General features: G+C 28.3%; 1 protein-coding gene across 10 annotated transcripts in view; it reads left to right on the forward strand.

Moving 5' to 3' along the window:
• LOC142324285 (glycogen debranching enzyme) overlaps positions 1-20,381 on the forward strand; it is a 145,931-nt gene that overhangs the window by 69,457 nt on the left and 56,093 nt on the right. For all 10 annotated transcript variants that reach the window (XM_075365208.1, XM_075365211.1, XM_075365203.1 and 7 more), the window contains 6 exons: positions 2,007-2,272; positions 3,813-3,947; positions 4,724-4,914; positions 9,015-9,215; positions 12,796-12,977; positions 15,894-16,161. In XM_075365208.1, the coding sequence (XP_075221323.1) occupies positions 2,007-2,272; positions 3,813-3,947; positions 4,724-4,914; positions 9,015-9,215; positions 12,796-12,977; positions 15,894-16,161 (1,243 nt within the window). The remainder of the gene's footprint in view (positions 1-2,006; positions 2,273-3,812; positions 3,948-4,723; positions 4,915-9,014; positions 9,216-12,795; positions 12,978-15,893; positions 16,162-20,381) is intronic.

Consider the following 20,381-nt stretch of genomic DNA (forward strand, 5'->3'; position numbering starts at 1 on the left):
AAAAATCAAGGACAAAAACACTCGCTTCACATTCACAACAAAGAAACTCATAACACTAATATTTTCAACACCAGAAAGCCACAGAGATCAGAGCGTATGAAAAAGTACTGAGAGGATCACAAGGCCGGCCCAAACAGTCCCTTGGAAGAGACGACTAAAGTGATCCTACGTGGTTATAAAAGATGAAAATAAGTTTAGAGAAATATAAGATAATGACAGTACTTGAGCATGTTTATAGGAGTAAATTATCTACTGACATAGCCATTTCCCAGTTTTTAGATGGCACAGACAACAAAAAAATTTCTTTTCTTATTTTTTGTGATCTCAGCAAAGCGCATTCTATTTAATTCTGTGTTTCTAGTTGAAAAACCTCCTATCAATGTTGTCAAAGAGCTTCGTGGTTAAAGTTATACTTACCAACCACAAACGAACATTTGTAATTTATTTTTTTGTTGAGAACAAAGATATAAAATATAGGTTCTCATTTTAAAAAGTAAGAACTTTGAGGCCTCAGAAAGTCTCATCAGTTTTTCTGTTTTATTATTTATTAAAGGTTTGCTTCAAAATCTTGAACTATTCATTGTTACTTTCTTAGCACATGACACAATGTATATATAAATAACCAAATATAATTATTTAAAATGACTAAAAAATTCTACATTAGCAGTTAAAAAGTTATTTATTGGATGGATTGTAGCTGTATAACTTAAAAATATGTTTAAAAACCATTACAGTTTGCTTTTCAGAGACATCATATCACAAAATGCACAAATAACATTCCCATTAATGATAATGATAAAATTTCAATAGTATTTTATTTGTTACATAATTAAAGTTTACTGATTAGCTTTGCGCCTCTTAATAAAATGCTAAGTTTATTCTCATTACTAACTTCACCTATATATAGTCTCATCTAAAATATATCATATCTTGGGACTCCCTTAAAAAGTCAGAATGAGTTTTCAAGATACGAACATGGACTGTCAATAGAAGAATTTTATGAAATATCTTTTCCTCAGTTGTTCAGTCTTTTGACACTATTTCATTTAACTATCAGTTTCCTTCAGTTCTGCATTGTTTATGAATTTATTGTAACCAAAATATTTTTAAAATTTTTAAACAAATGAACGTCTTTCAGGACTAATCTACTATTCTTCTAACAATTAATAAGTAAAAATTGTTTAGTTTAGTACATGGCCTAGCACTAATCATTTTGGATTTCCTATCATAACCTCAGGCTGTTTATACAGACTGGAATAGGACTAGATAGTTATGTAATCTGTTAATTTTTTAATTATTGTCTAATAAAGTATTAGATAATTAATTTTTGAATAATTATTTTCTTGTAGGTAAACTTTTGTTTGTATTATTGCCAGTTGATTTATTATAGACTGCATATATTGCAGCAGTCAGCATACTAGCTTCTAGATTAACCGGTATTAGGTTCATTTTCCAGGAAGGATGTGGTAATTTTCATCTGCCTCATTAAAATACATATGAAGCATATGGAAGGTTGTAATAATAAATTGGTATTTGAATGCTGTTGATAGTTTGGTGTATTCAGTATACTTCCAAATAGAAGCTGATTGTACATTCCTGCGTACATTCATCTCACTGCTGTAACAACAATTTGGAAACATTAGCATTAAAAAAAAGGCTAGTGCAGTTATTAAAGTAATTTACGACATTTGATGTTATATTGTTTTACAATTTAGTGGTGTTTGTTTCAGATAATAGTCAGTCTGTCTATATCTGTAAAAACAGAAAAGAGTTTATGAATATTAGAAAGAATATCTGTCCCCTCTTTAGAATGACTCATAATTAAAGTTCTTTATTTCCAGAATAATACTCTGAATCACATTATCATAAATTTTGCCCATTATTTGGAAGTATCCTTTGTGGGAGACCAGAAGATTTTTTAAAAATTTGTTTAATTTTCAACAAAATTATTTTTATATCTATTTATGTGTTTATAATTCATTCTTGTGTGATATTTTTAATTACAGAAGCAATGTCTGCATGGGATTCACATGAACAAGGTAGACTTGTTTATCGATATGGGGGTTTACCAGTCGGAGCATTTTGTTACCGTCCTGAACGTCCTTTAGCACCTTCGATTGCTCATGCATTATTTCTTGATCTAACTCATGATAATGAATGCCCTATTGATAAAAGAAGCGTATTCGATTCACTTCCTAGTTCTGGTTTAGTGGCAATGGCATGTTGTGCTTCTGGTAGTAATATGGGATATGATCAACTAGTACCACATCATGTAATGTATAACATTTTTTGTGTGTATTTTTATATGTAGAGTGTTGTGTTTTATTTTTCATTTCTTTTAAATTGAACTTTTAAACAATAAAATTTAGTATATGGACAAATTCCAGTTTTCTGTAATTCAAACATTAACCAGATTTTGAATATTGGAATTTTAAATACACAAAACCTTATTCCTTACTTCAAAATTCTACTTTTTGAATTATTTATAAATCCTTTTTAAAAAAAATTCAGTTTTTTTATATTTATTAAGTAAGAAAATAGAGTAGAGTTAAAACAAAAGGACAAAGCTCAAAGTTGTGAAAATATAAAGGATAAAAGGAAAAACGAAAAGCATTTAGAGAAATTTTTTTTAACCTATTCCTAACAAAAATAACTGATTGTTAAAAGAAAGCAGACGAACACAGGATAAAGTCTGTTTTTATTCATATCACAAATTTAAAGAGATGCTGAAGAGTTGCTTTGAATAAGCAATGGATAATCATAATAAATATCTTTAAGATGATTCATTTAAGCAAGTATGTAGATTTTTCCGTTATTCAAATATTTTTTTTTGGAACTTTTGGAGCATTTGTTCTTATTTTTTAAATATAATGTTCACTAAGCTGAAGACATTTGCATGTATGGTATGAAATTGAAGTATTCAAATTGTGATAGTCATAGAACTATAGAGAAAAGAAGTATAATCAAAGAGAAAATTGTAAAAAAAAAAATTATAGTGCCATAAAAAATGGGAAACTTGAATTACATTAATTTGTGGTAACAAATTTTTAAACATACTGGCAAAATAGTAATAAATTAATATTATGATTCCAAAGTACAGCGTATTAAGTATATTACAATTAAAATGATTTCATAAAGATCTTAATCTGATCATAGAGAGAGAAAGAAAATAAATAAATCTTTACCAGAGAAAAAATTTAAAGTGATTTTAATATGCTGCAATAGAAATTAGTATAAAATATTAAAACATTAACAATGAATGAAATATGATACAAACTCAAAAGTTTTCAAAAAATTACTGAAATTGTAAAAAAACACAAAATTCTATTTAAAAATCTAATTGCATCGAGAAAGCACTGACCATTATACAATATACTATGTAGTCTTAGTAAGAACCTAGAGCAACAAACAAGAACACCCCTAGAGAACATGCAAACCCCCACTATATGAACTAAAAGGTGGTATCTGTCTATAGAGCTGATATATGTGATGTGCAAGAGGTTAGTGCAGAAAATATAGTGGAATTGTGTGATCCAGCACTAATATATTTTGGAATTTGTTTTAAAGAATGTCATAGCATCACTTTTGTGTTGAATTACACAAGGAAACAAATTGATTACATCAAGATTACTTACTGATATAAATTGTTCAAAATCATACTTTTTTAAGTTCTTTCTAAACATGCTAAAAATAACAACTTATGATTGATGTTAGTATAATATGATTAATTTATCTAATAATGGTTTTTTGTTAATTTAATTATTTTTAATTAGAAGATATTCCATACTGTTATTTTAATCTCTTTTTTATAGATTCATGTTGTCAATGAAAATCGCCAGTATCCTTCTTGGGGTGAGAATGGAATAACTTTAGATACTGGAATTGTTGCCGGTAAAAAAGCATTGAATAATTTACATTACCAACTTGGAAAGAAAGGTTATAACCAAGTAAGTAGTATACAAATTTTATTTGAATTACTTTTAAGTGATTGTAAATATATTTTTTCCCATTTTTTTTTTTGTAAGTTGCAATAATTATAGTATCTTAATAGTCCAGGTGGTACCTATTTTGGGTTGTACTTTTTCTATATGATCGCTAAATTTTACTTTAATGCCTCTGGAATATCATCAAAAATGATTATTTTGTTATATGCCAGTTGAAAAAGGTATGCTTAAATTTTTATTAAACAAAATGTAAAAAAAATCGTAAAAATATCCATTTTTTCTCCTCTTTCCCTAGATAACTCAATAACTGTTCATTTTAGAGAAAAATTTGAGAGAGAGAAAAAAGTTTTGTTAATAAATTTTGTACACAATATCATCAGTTGCAAATTGAAAAATACATTATTATTGATGCAAAAATAGCAATAACTCTAAAAAAAAAAAAAAATGAAAAAACAAGACAAAAATGTCTTTACAAAAATGTAAAATTACCAGATCATTATATCTTCTCCTGGTATTAACTTATGTTTTGACCTCATGATACAGAATTGTAACAAGCTACTGGTAAACTCCTACTTAAATAAAAAACACAACCTCTAAAAGTTGTGATTTAATAAAACTGTGTAAAGATTTTCAAAAACTTCAGAAAAACTTTATGAATCATTCAGTTCTATAAATTTTATGTAATTGTTTTTAACATTAGATTATATTCAGAATATAGAAGTTGTGTATTAAGTTGCTTGTTTATACCTATAAGTAAAAGATGTTTTTATGTATTGTAGGTTTTTGTAGACCAAGTTGATAAGGATATTGTATGTATAACAAGACATTGTGAAGCAACTAGAGAAACTGTTGTGCTTATTGCTTTTACTGCATTTCAACATCCGACTGATGATCATGTAGCTGTTGGTAAAGGAGTTACTGTATCAGGAACTGTTGAATCTATTATAATTGAGGCTGGACTTTCACACATGTAAGATAAATTATTCAATTTTTTTCATTTTGATTATTATTCTATGTATTCTTATAGAATAATTGTATCATTGATTAACTTTGTATTTGGTTTCTGTGTACATGTATTATTGTTTTTATATGCCCCTATGTTGGAGTAGAATTGAAAGACTGATATAATTTTTAACAATAATGGATTTTATGATGATGGTTTTTGATTAAGTTTCATTATGTTTAATTTTTAAATTCACCCTTCGCGTTGAAAAAAAAAATAGACAAGTGAAATTGCTATATCTTTGTTGGTAGTATATTATAGATCTGAAGAAATGTCAGTGAATGCCGTATCCCGTTTTTTACATGTTCATATCTGTTTGTGTGCTCTCACAGCACTTAGTTTCAGAGCGGGTAAAGTATTATCTAATTGGGATTGTGGTTTTCTTCTGACAACATTAGATTTTACCAAAATACTCTCTGATTTGAAAATTAAGCTATCATAATGGATTTCTTGTGTTGCATTTCCTTTAAAAAAAAGTTAAGTGAAATTTGGTTTGGTTATTTTAGATATAATTTATTGCTGGCCTCCATAGCACGAGTGGTAGTGTCTCAGCCTTTCATTCAACCAGAGGTTCCGGGTCCCATTCAGGCATGGCATTTTTCGCACGCTGCAAAATCGGTGGTCCGGAGGCTAAAACAAACAAAAAAATATATATATAAAGATATATCACTCTTATCACATAACACATTAACATATCACTCTAGATTATACCCTTTCGAACCAAGTGCACCTATATTAACTGGACTTCCAAAAATACATAATCCTGGTAATACCTATGCGAGCTTTAATTAATTTTGCAACTGCTCCTTATATTATCTCCAAAATAATAGATAAAATACTTAGGATCAAAATGAATTTAGATTACAGATATAATATAAAGAATGGATACGAGTTCATAAATAAATTAAAAGACTTAAAAATTGGGGATAACACTAGGATGGTTAGTTATGATGTTAGTAATATGTACCTCAGCATACACAGATAAAAAAATCAACATAATAAAAAAATAAATTAATACTCAATCACAAAGATCCTTTATTTATTGATAATATTATTGTTTTTATTAGAAATATATACCAACAGAATTATTTTAAATTTGATGACAATTATTATATTCAGGAAAACCCTACCGATGGGTTTTCCTTTGTCAGCCATTACATCTGAAATTTATTTACAAAACTGAAAATAAAATTGTTTATAGCATTACTCATACTCATGATATTTTACTACGGACTAGGTATGTGGATGTTATTTTTATGGTCTATTATCCAGTTATATATAAGGAACATCTAATAATTTTGAACAAGTTAAACTGTTACTATAATGAATTGAAATTTACTTTGAAATTGATAAAAATAGGAGAATAAATTACTTAGATGTTAGTATCAAAATTAACAATAAAAATAATCTATTTATAACTTCAGTATATAGGAAACCCACAACCAACAAAACTGCCATACATAGATATTCAAATCACCCGTTGTCACACAAAATTAATGCATATATGAACTTGGTTAATAGAGCAATTAATTACACAAGTATAATGAAAATAAAAATAAATTAAATAAAGAAATAGGTATTACAAAGCAAATTGCAAAATATATTGGTTACAATGATTCTTTAGCAGAAATATATACAAAAAACAAATGCTAAAAATTAACAATTACATATTTAATACCAATAAATATCACAAAAAAATTGACAGTGTATATTTAAAATATATATATACTGATAACATTGTTGAAAATATGTCACAAAGGTTTATGATAAAAATAAATTTAAGCCTGCGTACCAGACAAATAACCATTTAATAAAACATTAAAAAATAATAAACATACCGAATCATATGGTTTATACAATTTGAGTGGAATTTATAAAATAAAATGTAAGGATTGTGACCATATTTATATAGGAAAAACCACTAGATCTCTTAAAAGTAGATTCTCTGAACATTTTAGATATTATAAAAATGGAAAAATGGATTTCTCTAATGTTTCTGACCATGTTATTAATAATAATACACATTCAGTATCCGATATTCAAACAAATTTAGAAATACTGAAAATTAAAAAATATAATATTAATGCAATACTATTATTGGATTTAGACATTTTAGAAAGATTCTATTTATATAAATATAAAAGTAAATTTAATTTGATCAACCTTCAGAGTATGAGAATCACACAATTATAAAAGCTGGTATAGATGGCAGCATTTCTTCAGACATCGTTAATGTATAATTCAATATATTTCAACTCTGTACAGTTATGTAACATTGGCTAGCTAGACCACATGCATATGCATTTTATGTAAACTATTTATTTTTTGTTTATTTTTATTTTAATTTAATTTTAACAATTGACGTCATATTTCTGTATATGTAATTTTTAACTTTTAAAGTTTAATTTTTAATTTTAATTTCAAAATTCAAAATTTTTAAATATAATATATAAAATATAATTTTTAATATTAATATGTAATTTGATGTGAATAATTTTTAAAATAGATGTAATGTAACTGATGAAGCGAGAAATTTGCAAAAGCGCTTTTGCATGTATAATGGAATAAAAAGTAAGTGTCATTTTACTTTATTTATTATTCTGTACTTTGGTTGATCAAATAAATATGATTTGTATATTAGTACAGAGGAATATGATTCTTAAAAGAATTGACATTAGAAAAGCATATATGTATGAGGTCTATAAATAAAGTAATGAGCCTGTTTCAAAAAAACTTTTTGTTTACAATCCAATTATACATGGATTCAATCACCTTCGAAAACGTTCCCTTGGGAAGTTATGCAATACTTCAAACAGTTTTCCCACTTTTCATAGCGGTGTTGGAACTTGGAAACCGGAATATCCTTCAGATGGTCGGTTACACTTTTTTTATGTTTTCTACTGTTACAAAATGGTGTCCTTTGAGGTGTTTTTTTTAAGACAGGAACAGGAAAAAGTCGCAGGGACTCAAGTCAGGTGAATAAGGTGGTTGAGGAACTACAGGAATATTTTTCTTTGCTAAAAACTCATTAATTGAGAGTGCAGTGTGACAAAGTATATTGTCATGATGCAACATCCAGTTGTCTTTGATGGCTGGTCTCATGCGGGCAAGTCTTTTCCGCAGTCTTTCAAGAATTTTTCACTAAACATATTGATTTACTGTTTGTCCTGTAGGCAAAAACAAATGCATTGTTATGGATAATGCCATTACTATCGAAGAAACAAATTAGCACGGTTTTGATTTTTGAATTGCTCATTTTTGCTTTTTTGGGACGTGGTGAGTTTGAAGTGTGCCACTCCTTGCTCTGGCGTTTTGTTTCTGGGTTGTACTCAGATATTCAAGATTCATCACCAGTAATAACATTGTTTTAGAAAATCATGATTGGTTTCAATTCGCCTTAGAAGATCGCGGCACACTTCCACCCATTTGTTTTTCTGTTCAACAGTGAGGTTTGTTGGAACCAATTTTACACAAACTTTTTTCTTGTCCAATTCATTTGTCAAAATTTGATAGACTGTGGTATCGTTCAAATTCAATTGTTCTGTAATATTCTGACAGATAATTGCCGGTAGTCCGGTATTAAGGGTCTGGTTCGCTCAATATTGTCATCACTTTTTGACGTTAATGGTCTTCCAGAGCGTGGATCATCTGCAACTGATTCCCAGGGATGTGAAAATTCGTTAAAAACTTGGGCTCATGACAGCGTCATCTCCATATGCCCTTTTCAATTTTGAAAAAAGTTTCAGTAGCACTCTTACTGAGTTTAACACAAAACTTGATTGCACAATGTTGCCCATAATTAGTATTAGTCATTCTTGTAATATACAACAAAAATTCATTTCACAAAAAGTTTGTTTACATCTCATGTGACAACAATAGACTAAAAATATTAATATGTAATATAAATTAGCTGTTCATATAACCATATGTTTACTAGTAGCTTTACAGTGTTGCCACTTTGGCTGCCAAAAAGCACAAGTCTCATTGCTTTATTTACAGTACTTGTACAATAATAATAATTAATATAATGTTTTTCTGGTAATCAATTATTATGTTTTTAATGATAGAAGTGGCCCAAAATTTTCAAGACCAGAGAATTATGTCCGTGATAAAGATGTTATTAATGGTTTGTCTGAATACAAACTATACTTAAAAGAAAATTTTAAACCAAGTGAAGTAACTACATTGGATCTTATTTCTACCAGTGATGGCGGTACAAGGCTCAATTTCACCAGTCAATTCCATCCAGGATGTGTTGTTGCTGTAAAGTATGTTTCATATTTTATGTATTATTAATCTCATATAATTATTTATTTTATTTAATAATCTGTGTTTTTAACTGTTTTAACAGTCCTTATAAACATACGTTTACACACACATGCTTATCCATGTATGTACTTGTAAAATACATATACTTTTCAAATTGCCTTTGAATATGAATATAAATTATCAAATTTTGACATTTTAAGCAACTGCATATGTAAAAATGGTAACAAATCAATATTTGTGAAAAGAGAATTAAAGCCAAATGCTTTATCACAATTTTAAAGTGACTGTATGTGTTGTCATTTTTCGTTTACTATTTACCATGCACCTCATAAACAGTTGGTTTTTAACCATCAATTTATATTTTTAAACAAAAAAATTTTGCGTTTTGTAAAAAATTTTTGTTGTAAACTCAATGTTCTTCTTCTGCTAGTTCCTTCCCTGATAAAGATCGGATATAATATTGACTATAATATGTAATCTTATCGCTGGACTTATAGAAAGATTGGTTGATGAGCATTCAAACCACTCTAAACTGCTTAAATAGGAATTTTCTCTCTACCAAATAGTTTTTTACCCGTGAGCTTTTCCTGCTTGATATGATGAATCGATTAATATTTATTTCTTCTGATTATGTAACCAAGTTTCTGATTTTGATATTGTAATATCTGGAGTTTATCTCCCTAAATCTGTTGGATTCGTAATCCTCTTCATTCATGAAATGGAGCACACATATATAAAACTATAATTTAAACACTTACAATTTCTTTATGTTTACTCCTTAAGGTTTCCAAATTTAGTTACGTATAAGAGAATAGAAAAAAATACCACAGACAAAACTCATTCTTTGAGCTGTTTTACGTATTTATAATATATGAGGTGTAAAATTTTTAAAGTATGTATGAATATTTAATTTACATAAATTTAAAAAAAATTACTTATTGATTTATCAAAACATCTTGAAACGAACACTAGGTAACATATATAAAGAATAATTTAATGATGATCGAGTTCGAATCTTGGTCAGGCATGACATTTTTCTACGCTACAAAATTTCATTTCTGTAACCCACATACAAGCTTATGTGGTGATATCTTCATGCAATTATAAAATAATAATCATTAAAAGAAAGTTTGAGAAATTTATAAATTTACATCTGACCATAAAATTATGAATAATCAAATAATTTATTTACGTTGGTTCAGTATTAATACAAATCTCAAGTGCTATTATTGATTACAGTGATTTTATATTCTCAAGCATCAGCCTAAAAAATGTTCAATTCATGATTAGAAATTAGAAGTGTCAGATGCAAAACATTTTTCAGTTAGCATTATTATTACTCCATTAAAAATATGTATATAAATAATAATTTAAATTCAAGACTAGTTTGTGAGTTCTGTTTAGTTATTGTATTTGAAAGCTCATCTAAATATTAATATTATATGTGATTTCAACTACTGAACAGAATTTCCATATTCTACTTTTTTAGTAAATGCAAGGTAGATAGGAATCACTAGATAAATATCTGTATGTTTGAACCTATTATCAGAAAGAAGTTCTGGATACCTTTTTCTCTCCTTCCTGTTAGTTGTCATCATATCTGAGTGGGACTTAACAGTAATTTTGTGCAGAAAATAATTATTATTAAATTTTTGACAAATAAGAATTTCAGATTTTAACAGCACTTAAAAGTCTGTTAAGAGATGAGTGTCTCTCTCAGCCCATAGTGTATGAGTGGTGTAAATTATTCAAAGATGATGGAGAATATAAACTGCATGCTCATCAGCCAAGAACCTTTGTTGATGAAGGCAAACATACTGAAGTTGAAGCCAATATTAAAAAAAAAGAAAAAGAAATGGTAAATTACTGTTAAAGAAAAACTATAAAAAACTTGAAATAATTGTTGGGAATGTAGAGACAATATTACATCAAATTTAACAAAGTAAATGAGAGGTGGACTTCCCACCTTCTGCCAGCTGAACAGACAAAGAAGATGATTGCTGTCTCACAATTTGTGCAGAGTTATGAAAAGCTTTTAAACTATAATAACACTGTGAAATACAGATGCACTATTTCATCCCAGAGTCATAACGAGCAAGTATATAAAGATGAGATTCAAGTTCACCTTTATCTAGGCAAGTAAAAACCACACTTTTCTAAGTAATCTTGGAAATTAATGATAACTTTCTTTTGTGGTTCATGGTAATGTTTTACCATGACTTTCTGACAGAAGTATCACTCATTATGTTATAATTTTTCTTCTCAGTATATGCTTTTGTATAATTTGTTTTAAGAGGCATCACCCACATTACCCCAACTTCTGTTTGTTTCCTCCAGGACACACTATAGCTTTAAATATAGAAATGCTAAAAAAAGTCAGTTACCCTTCTTTTCACCATATTTAGTGGTATTCCTTGTTCAACAAACTTATGGTATTTTTCAGAAGGAAAAAGATTGAAGTGAACAAGGAAATAATTCATGTGGAAGGATAGGTAAGCATACAGCCAAAAGACTTCACATATTCTGGAGTTAAGAAGATTCCCGAGTGCTGGAACAATTGCATTACAGTAACAAGTGGCTGCATTGAGAAATATATATAAGGCACCTCATTGTTCTTGATAAATAAGTTTGTAATATGAAATTCATCTATTTTAACTTCCCTAATGTTTGTATATAAAGATATATATGCATATATTTTACTGTTATTAATGCATTGAAAAAGTAATTCTGTCAACTGAAAAAAAATCACCTATTGGTTAATATAGAATTGTAGAAAACCTATTATTAGCCAAATGTGTACAAAAGTATGAACTTGAAGTTGTTGGAATCTTGTTCAAATATAAAAATTACTATTTTAGACTACAGTTATAACTTGTACGGAAATTAATTTTCATCCTGTGATGTAAATGCAATATTTTTGAAGAAAACAGAATATTTGAAAAAATGTTTCAGCCAATTTTTTACCTGAAGAAGTATAGAACCAAGTTTATATTTCAAACAAAGTTTTTTAATAAAAGAGATTACAAATTTTATTTGTTTTAATTTTTGTCACTGTAAAGATTTTGGGTTTTGACATCGTGCACAGTTAGAAAATGGATTACAACTGTTTTTGATCAAGAGAGGTGCTGCTGCCAACAGCATATTTTAAAATGTTGTAAGCCTATCATTCCTTCTAATAATCAAGTATGGAGCAATTTTGCAATTTACTTTCACTTTTTCAGTGTATTAATAAGTAGCAAAATACATGCATATATATCTTTATATACATGCACAAGGGAAGTTCAAATAGATGAATTTCTTACTACAATCTTATGTATCAAGAACAGTGAGGTGCCTTACACATTCAAGTGTGAATTGAATTAATGATTCTTAAGTATTAGTAACAGATGACAGATGAACAAAAATCCTGAAAGTAATAGAAACTACTTTTATATAAGATTGTCTAAAAATACGCTTTAATGAGTTCAGTTGCATAACATCTTTTCTATTTTATTTATATAGGTACTTATTTTAAAACTTAATGCTTTTTTAAAATAAATAATTTGAAATAAATTTAAAATAATTTTGATTATATTGTAGAGTTGTACCACAGCCAAATGTGAAGCCAGCTCTTCAGAAACTGTCACAAATACCTGACCTTAGTCATGTAATCTCAAAACTTACACTTGTTGATCTGAATCGTGCATTATATTGCTGTGGAAGAGAGGATGCTGCATATGATATTCCTGGTTTTGGGCCAATGGTTTATTGTGGATTACAAGGTATGGTTTTACTTTATGTTAATTATAATTAATAATTATTTTGTTTACTAATTGTATGTTCTTTATGTGATTTGGTTAATTGCTTATTAAACCAGATATTTGCAAAATTACTGATGTCAGTTTTTGTCTTAGCATTTATTACTAAACTGATGTGAAAATTACATCCATAATTACATACCGTAAAAATTAATCTTCTATTTTATTGTGCAACTTTTATTTGTTCACACTGTATCAGCTTAATTATTTTTATTAACTCACAATTCAAGTTACACAAGTGACTTGTGAAGAATAACATTTGCAGCATAATTGACAGTACTGATATAGAAATGATTAGTGATATAAATTAATCTTTTATTGAAGTTATTTGAATGTCCATATCATGTAATTCAATTAAATATTATGCCAAATAATAACTTAGCCATTTTATGTACAATTTAATGAATTAAATTCTGCCAACACAACCATTTTACATCATTAACTGTATTTCTGAAGTTATTATAGTTTTCTTTAGTTCAATTTTTAAAAATTGACGTGCATACGATAGCAAATAATATTGCACAACATATTCATTAGAGTGGTATGAATATTAAGTCTTAAATTAATATATTTTCAGTTCAGATAACATTCTTATTGTTCCTTCCGTTATATTTATGATCTGTCTTTTTTAATAAAAACCTAGTCAATACACTTGTATAATATAAGGTAGAAGGATCATTTTTCCTATAAATCATTATATAACATTTGAAAAAAATCCCTTTTTGAGAAACAACTAATAAATATTTTACTCACAATACGCTGATACTTTATTTTTAGTTATGTGTGAATTACAAAATGTTAATCTATGTTATTTTGTTTACCCTTAATTATTTCTAATGATGTTTTTTGTATTTTTTTAGAAGTGAGTATAAAAATAGAGATTTATACTCATGTAGTTGTAGTATCTTATATTCATGTAGTTGACTGATAATTATAGAAATTCCTTCTATTCATAAATGTTACTTAAGTCTGACTTTGCTTAAAAGTAATATGATAAGTTTATCTACATTTTATATTTCAAGAAGATTTTGAAAAGTCTATTATTATACAATCTTTACTTGAATTCAGGTTCTTTGTATATATGAGGTGTGACAATTTAATATTTTTTTTAAATTCGCCTGTAAAAAAATATGAATAGTACAGTAGTGACTTCTATTTCCTTTAAAATGTTATTCTCGTGCTTTTGTGCACTGGTTTAAACAGTATTCCTATTTCTGGAAGCAGGCCTGGAACTCTCCTGAATTATTCCTGAGCTCCTTTATTATTGTGGTGGGAATCAGCAGTGTCAGAAATTTTATTTCTATTTTTTTTTTTTAGTGCTGTCTTTAATTTTGAAAACATCCAGAATCACAGGCTAAGTCAAGTGAACAGGATGACCTAATTTGGTAATTAGTTTTCTTCTTTTTTTTGGTAAAGATGAGAGTACTATAGCTTGGATCATTGTTGTGGTGAAAGATCCACAATTCAGATCTTTTCAAAATTTTGTGATCTTTTAACATTTGTTAATAGCATTGTTGATTGATTGTTTGTTCTTGTTTAATGAGTTCGTATTGGACCATTCCCTTGTGATCAAAGAAACTTGCTTGCAGTGGTCGTGAACTGAAAATGTTAGAAAAACTGTACCACTTTTTGTTGCTGTTGGTGACTGCATCATAATTTTGGTAACATATGTTTATTATCAGAAAGATCTGTTGGAATGTTTTTGTCACCACTGTTTTTGTTCATCCTTGTAGCCACAGACTTCTCAGAAATCTTTTGCATGCCCAGTTTTAAAGTTAAAACTAGGCTGTCTGTTTTGATACATTTGAAATCAACCATTAATTACTTTGTCAGTCTGTGTTACTTCCTGTACTCTGTTCACATTTTTGAAAAAAAAAGTTCTATTTTGTCCTTGGAGGTTTAATAAATCCCCCAGAAGTGGAGTTATAAACTCCCACTTCTTATTATTATTCACATCCTTTTGTCTGTTTTTGAATCTCTTATGCACGCAAAGATACTGATTTGTTCAGAACATCCATACCCTAATGTGATATTTTTTGCATAAACAGCAATTTTCACAATTTCTCTACAAAATTTGTTTACATGTGCTCTAAATTTAGATAAAGTCATTTACACTCAGGTTTTTATTTGAAATAGACAACAAACAAAATTGTGTGATTTTAACTAAATCATCATACATGACTTCCAGGAAATAAATTGTCATACCTTGTTCAGTTAATACATAAAAATTTTCCTTTAATAATAATGATTTGTTTTCATGTCCTCTTTGATGATTTTAGTAAATTTTAAAATCTCTTTTGAATTTCTGATATATTAGTAATTCCAGACTTGAAACATGACCGATAATGAAACAACAAATTATTAATGCTCATCTATTTAAGCAATATGCTTCTAGTTTATTTTTTATAAATTTGTATTATTTTTTCCTTAAATTTATACTGTCAAACGTTTGCTTCTTATTCACTTTTCTCATTTAGTTTTTGTTTTTCAGTGAATGTTTTGCTGTAGAATTTTGTAAATTGAATCTCGTTATTATTTTTATCAATATTTAAATACTTTTTTGGTGATGTTTTGGCTGCTATAGGAGGCAGTGTGGCTTTCCTTTGACCATTCAAACGCTATAGTTCAGCTATCAATAGGGGGATTGGTCTGATTGTAAAATCTTAATTGATTCAACCCCTTCAGGAATTTTTTTCTTTGATTTGATAGCAATTTTTAATGTAATTCTACCATATTTTATAAAAGCTATGGAAACTAGTTTTAGAGAAGAAGGATTTTCTGTGTGGATTGATATTTGAACATATTTACAATATTTAAAATGTTTACATATTTTGTAGACCATACATATTATGTATTTTTAATGTGCTTGATGTTATTCAGGTGTTGTATCAATTTTAAATGACATTGCTGCTAAAAATGATCTTGGTCATCCATTATGTAATAATTTAAGGAATGGTCATTGGTTATGTGATTATTTATCAGGACGATTACAAAAACACACTGGTACAAAACAATTTGGAGATTGTTTGCAGACTTTATTTGCACCGCTTAAAGACATACCACGTTATCTTGTTCCTTCATATTTTGAAAGAATAGTTATTCGTGTTCACAATGACCTTATTAATCAAGCATATCACAACATGTCACAGTAAGTTTACTTCAACTTTTTTAAAAATAGTTTTAATTTATGAATTATATCTTTTTATACAGTAAATGAAAAATAAATGTGTATATTGTAATAAATGTGTTTTTATTCTTTAATTTGTATAGACCTTACATAATTTCAGAATATTGCAACTTGTATACCATTCAAAATTTCTAATTCACTGGAACATATTTTTAAATATTTTATTAATATGAATAATTTGGACTTGTGGAAAAATTATATTCATTTCAGACAGTTGGAAAGAGAATTATTTCTGTTTTTGTTTTTACATCATTTCTTAATTTTTGTTAAAATTTGTTTTTATTATCATAAAATTTCATTATTGTTAATCTCTTTATAATAGAAGTCTGTCATTATTGTCAATTTTTGCTGGTTCCTTAATATAGACAAAGTTTCAAGAATTTTAAAGCAGCAACATTTCTTGACCAATACACAGTTACTCTTTTCACGTAGGCTGTAGTTTTTTGTATGACCAAAAAACTTTTTTTTGTTAAATAATAAAAGCAACTAAACTAATGTAATGTTATAATTAGTTTACCATACTAGTTATATTACACTACGAGAGGTTATCTCTGAAGTGAAGACTGTTTCATTGTAAAAAAATTTATTCTGAATATTTTATAAACATTTTTTTATTTCACTTAAACTACATACCTTATATTACTTCTCTATATAATTGCCACATAATTAAAACATTTATCTAAGCGATACACCAGTTTCAATATACCCTCGTTGTATTCTTCTGCCGCCAGTTCATTTAGCCACTGATTAACAAGTTCATCGTGACCCACGAATCGCTTACTACACAAAAGTTCTTTCAATTTTCCCAAACAAATGGTAAATAGAAGGAGCTAAGTCCGGAATATATGGTGGGTGATCGTAAATTTCCCATCCAAATGTTCTCAGTAAATCACGTGTCGGACCCACAACATGTGGACTTGCATTATCGTGCAGTAGAAAAATGCCATTGGTCAGCCGCCCGTGTTGCCGATTTTGAATGGCGCGCCGTAACTTACATAGAGTTTTTCAGTAGGCTTCTGCATTTATAGCAATTCCACATGGCATGAAATCAATCAGCAGGATGCCAAACCGATCCCAAAAGACGCCATCAGTTTGCGTCCAAATGGCTGTGGCTTGACCTTCATGCGTCTGGTTGCTGATTGAGGATGACGCCATTCACTTGAGTGCCATTTTCTCTCTGGTGTGTAATACAAAATCCATGTTTCATCACCAGCAACAATCGAATTAAGGAACTCATCATCTTTTTCTGTATAGCACATCAAAAATTCCAAAGCGGATCCCATTCAGATTTTTTTGTGACATTCCATTAAGACATACATAAACCTTTCTGAAGCCTAAATGGTCACGAACAATGCGATTGATAACAGCTCTTGAAACATCAGGAAAAAGAAGGGCCATGTTGGAAATCGTTGAGTGATGATCTTTTCTGATTCCATATCGACGTGTTTCAACAAATCCTCGGTGATTATTGAGGGTCTCCCTGAACGTTCTTCGTCAAGCACATTAATTTTGTTATTTCTAAACCTTTCACACCATTTTCAGATGTTTCTTTCATTAATTACATTATCACCATACACAGCAACCATCTACCTATGAATTTCAGCCGGCTTAATGTTTTGACTGTTTAAAAACTGTATCACTCCACGTATTTCAAAGTCAGCGGCAACATTGATTTTTCTATTTATTTTATAATGTAATAACTCACATGTAATAAGAGATACAACACGACAGCTTACAGACAACAATGCAGTGTGTACATTACTAGCGTGGCCATGAATGACAGATTCGCCAATCTTAAGGAGAGAAATATCCTAGCGGTCTTTACTTTAGAGATATCCCTCATAGTTTCAATTTTACATACTCTGAAAGTATCTTAGAGTAATATCTCGTACAGTGTTGATCACCAATTCAGTAGATTGTAAAGTTTAAGTCAAAGTGTATATTTAGTTTATTTTAAATGAAAATTATTGTATGTGCAGTAATATATAGCAATTCTATTTTAAAATGAGTAGTAAGTTAGTCATCATGTTCATTCTTTTGAAAATATTTTTGGATAAAAATTTATATTCTAAACATTATAACTGTTAGATGAATTTAGATCTATTAAGCAGAAGGAGATTTAATCCTTATTTATACAGTACAATTACTCTCTGGTTTGTTTATTTGTCTATAATTTTTAGAAATGGTTTTTATATAAGATTTAATAAACTTTCTCCATCTTCCTTGTACCTGAATAAATGAGTTTCAGTTCTTGTATTTGTTATTTTTAAGTGGTGTTTGATAAGAGTTTATGTATATCATCTGTATTTACTTTTTTTTGAGATCTGTGTTATTGTTTACAGCTTATTTTAATCATATACTCAATTAACTTTTTTTGTAAAATTTTTCTAGATAAATTACTCATCTTTGAAATGCTAAATCAAATGATTTTCTAAGTATAGTTCATTTTCTGACTGAGCGTCTTGTATTCATTATTATAATAATCATGAGTGTAAAGTATAATAAAAATTATTACTTTTTATAATGTTACTGTTTACATAAAAACATTAAGTGTAGAATGAAACTCATTTTCTTAATACTTGAAAATATATTTTCAGAACAATGATGCAGTTATCGTTATAGTAATGTTTTTAATGACTCTCAGCGTAACAGTGGTTTAAAAAGTTCCTGGGCAGGATTGTAAAGTTCTCCAATTGACCCCAGTAGTAAACCATTCCTTATCATCACTCACCTTTTTCCCTTATTTTCAATTCTGCCATTCCCATGGGTAATAGGTGTATAGATTGAGCTTGCTAGATCTTCCATTCCGGGTTGCCAAGATCTTGATCAAAAGCCAGTGTATACATGGTTTTGTCTTGTAGGAAGGCTGCCTACAGACTAAATCAGGGAGAAATCAAATACTGGTTTCTTGTCAAATGATCTTACTGGCTGAAGAGATGGGGCCTTTTAATTCCTCCTTAAAATAAAAAAAATTAGAAATCTATTTAGCATGTGATCAAATAGTATAGTGTGGATTATATTTAATATGCTAATTTTATCAAACTTAGTTTTTTTTTCTATTGTTCAGGAGTGTTGAGTTCATAACTTTTAGTTACTGTGCATAAAATTTTAATATTATTTTTAATTTAATAAATTAATATATGTACTCTGGTTCTATTAGTGATTTCCAAAGGCTGGTTTATTGTTATGTGACTTTATCTCTTTAGGTAAATGTGCAATCAGTTTGGCAAATTTAATACTTAATGATTTCACTTTAGTTTAATGTGAAAAATCGTCTTTCGGTGTGGAAATTGCCCCTTCATTGGAGCTCAGATGTCGGAAAAAAGAATACGCCACAACCTGAAATTTCATCCTTATATGATTCAAATTAATGTGAAAATCACATTACTTGTCAGTAATAATAACCGACAATGCTGTCACAGCATCAATGATTTCAGGAGTACATACAGACAATACACGCCCACTAAGTTTTTTCAAACTTTATCAGTATAATCAAATTATTTCAGTTTTGAACTTGTAAAAAATGTGTAATAAACTTATGTAAAGACAGCATATCATGCTGATCAGATGCACAAGCATCCGATTTTTTTCACACAACTGATTTCAATATTTTCTACTTGCTGTCAAGCAACTAGATCTGGAACTACAGATTTCAGATTTTCAGATTTAATGTCTATTGAAGTTAACAAAAAACTTTTCTTTTTTTTAAATATTTAACATAAATTAATTTTTTTTTTCAATAAATAAAACTTTTATTTAACAGATGCCTTTTAAGTCGACATATGATTATGGTTTAAATTTTTATAAAAATTAATCTCTGCTTTCTAAATATTAAAAAAATATTTATTCTAGAAAATTTTTTTAGACCTACAGTTATAAAGTTTTGCAGAAAAATAAGTAATTTATAAAAAGTTAAAAGTAACATCATAAAAAAAAATTATTCGTTTTCTGCAGTTCTCTGAACTACTTATTTAATTAAATGTAAATAATAGTTACAATTAACTAAATTGTAACTTGAACAACTGTCGACAATTGTCAGAAATCAAAATAATAATGATGATAATATTTAGCTAAATAATATAAATTAATTATTTTAGTCACAATGGAAGTAATAAAACCTATAAATTGTGCAATTTAATTTTTCAGTAAGTTTTTGGTCTTATTTTATATACCAGTAACTT

This window comes from Lycorma delicatula, chromosome 4, assembly GCF_047948215.1.
Source record: "Lycorma delicatula isolate Av1 chromosome 4, ASM4794821v1, whole genome shotgun sequence".
Taxonomy (NCBI): domain Eukaryota; kingdom Metazoa; phylum Arthropoda; class Insecta; order Hemiptera; family Fulgoridae; genus Lycorma; species Lycorma delicatula.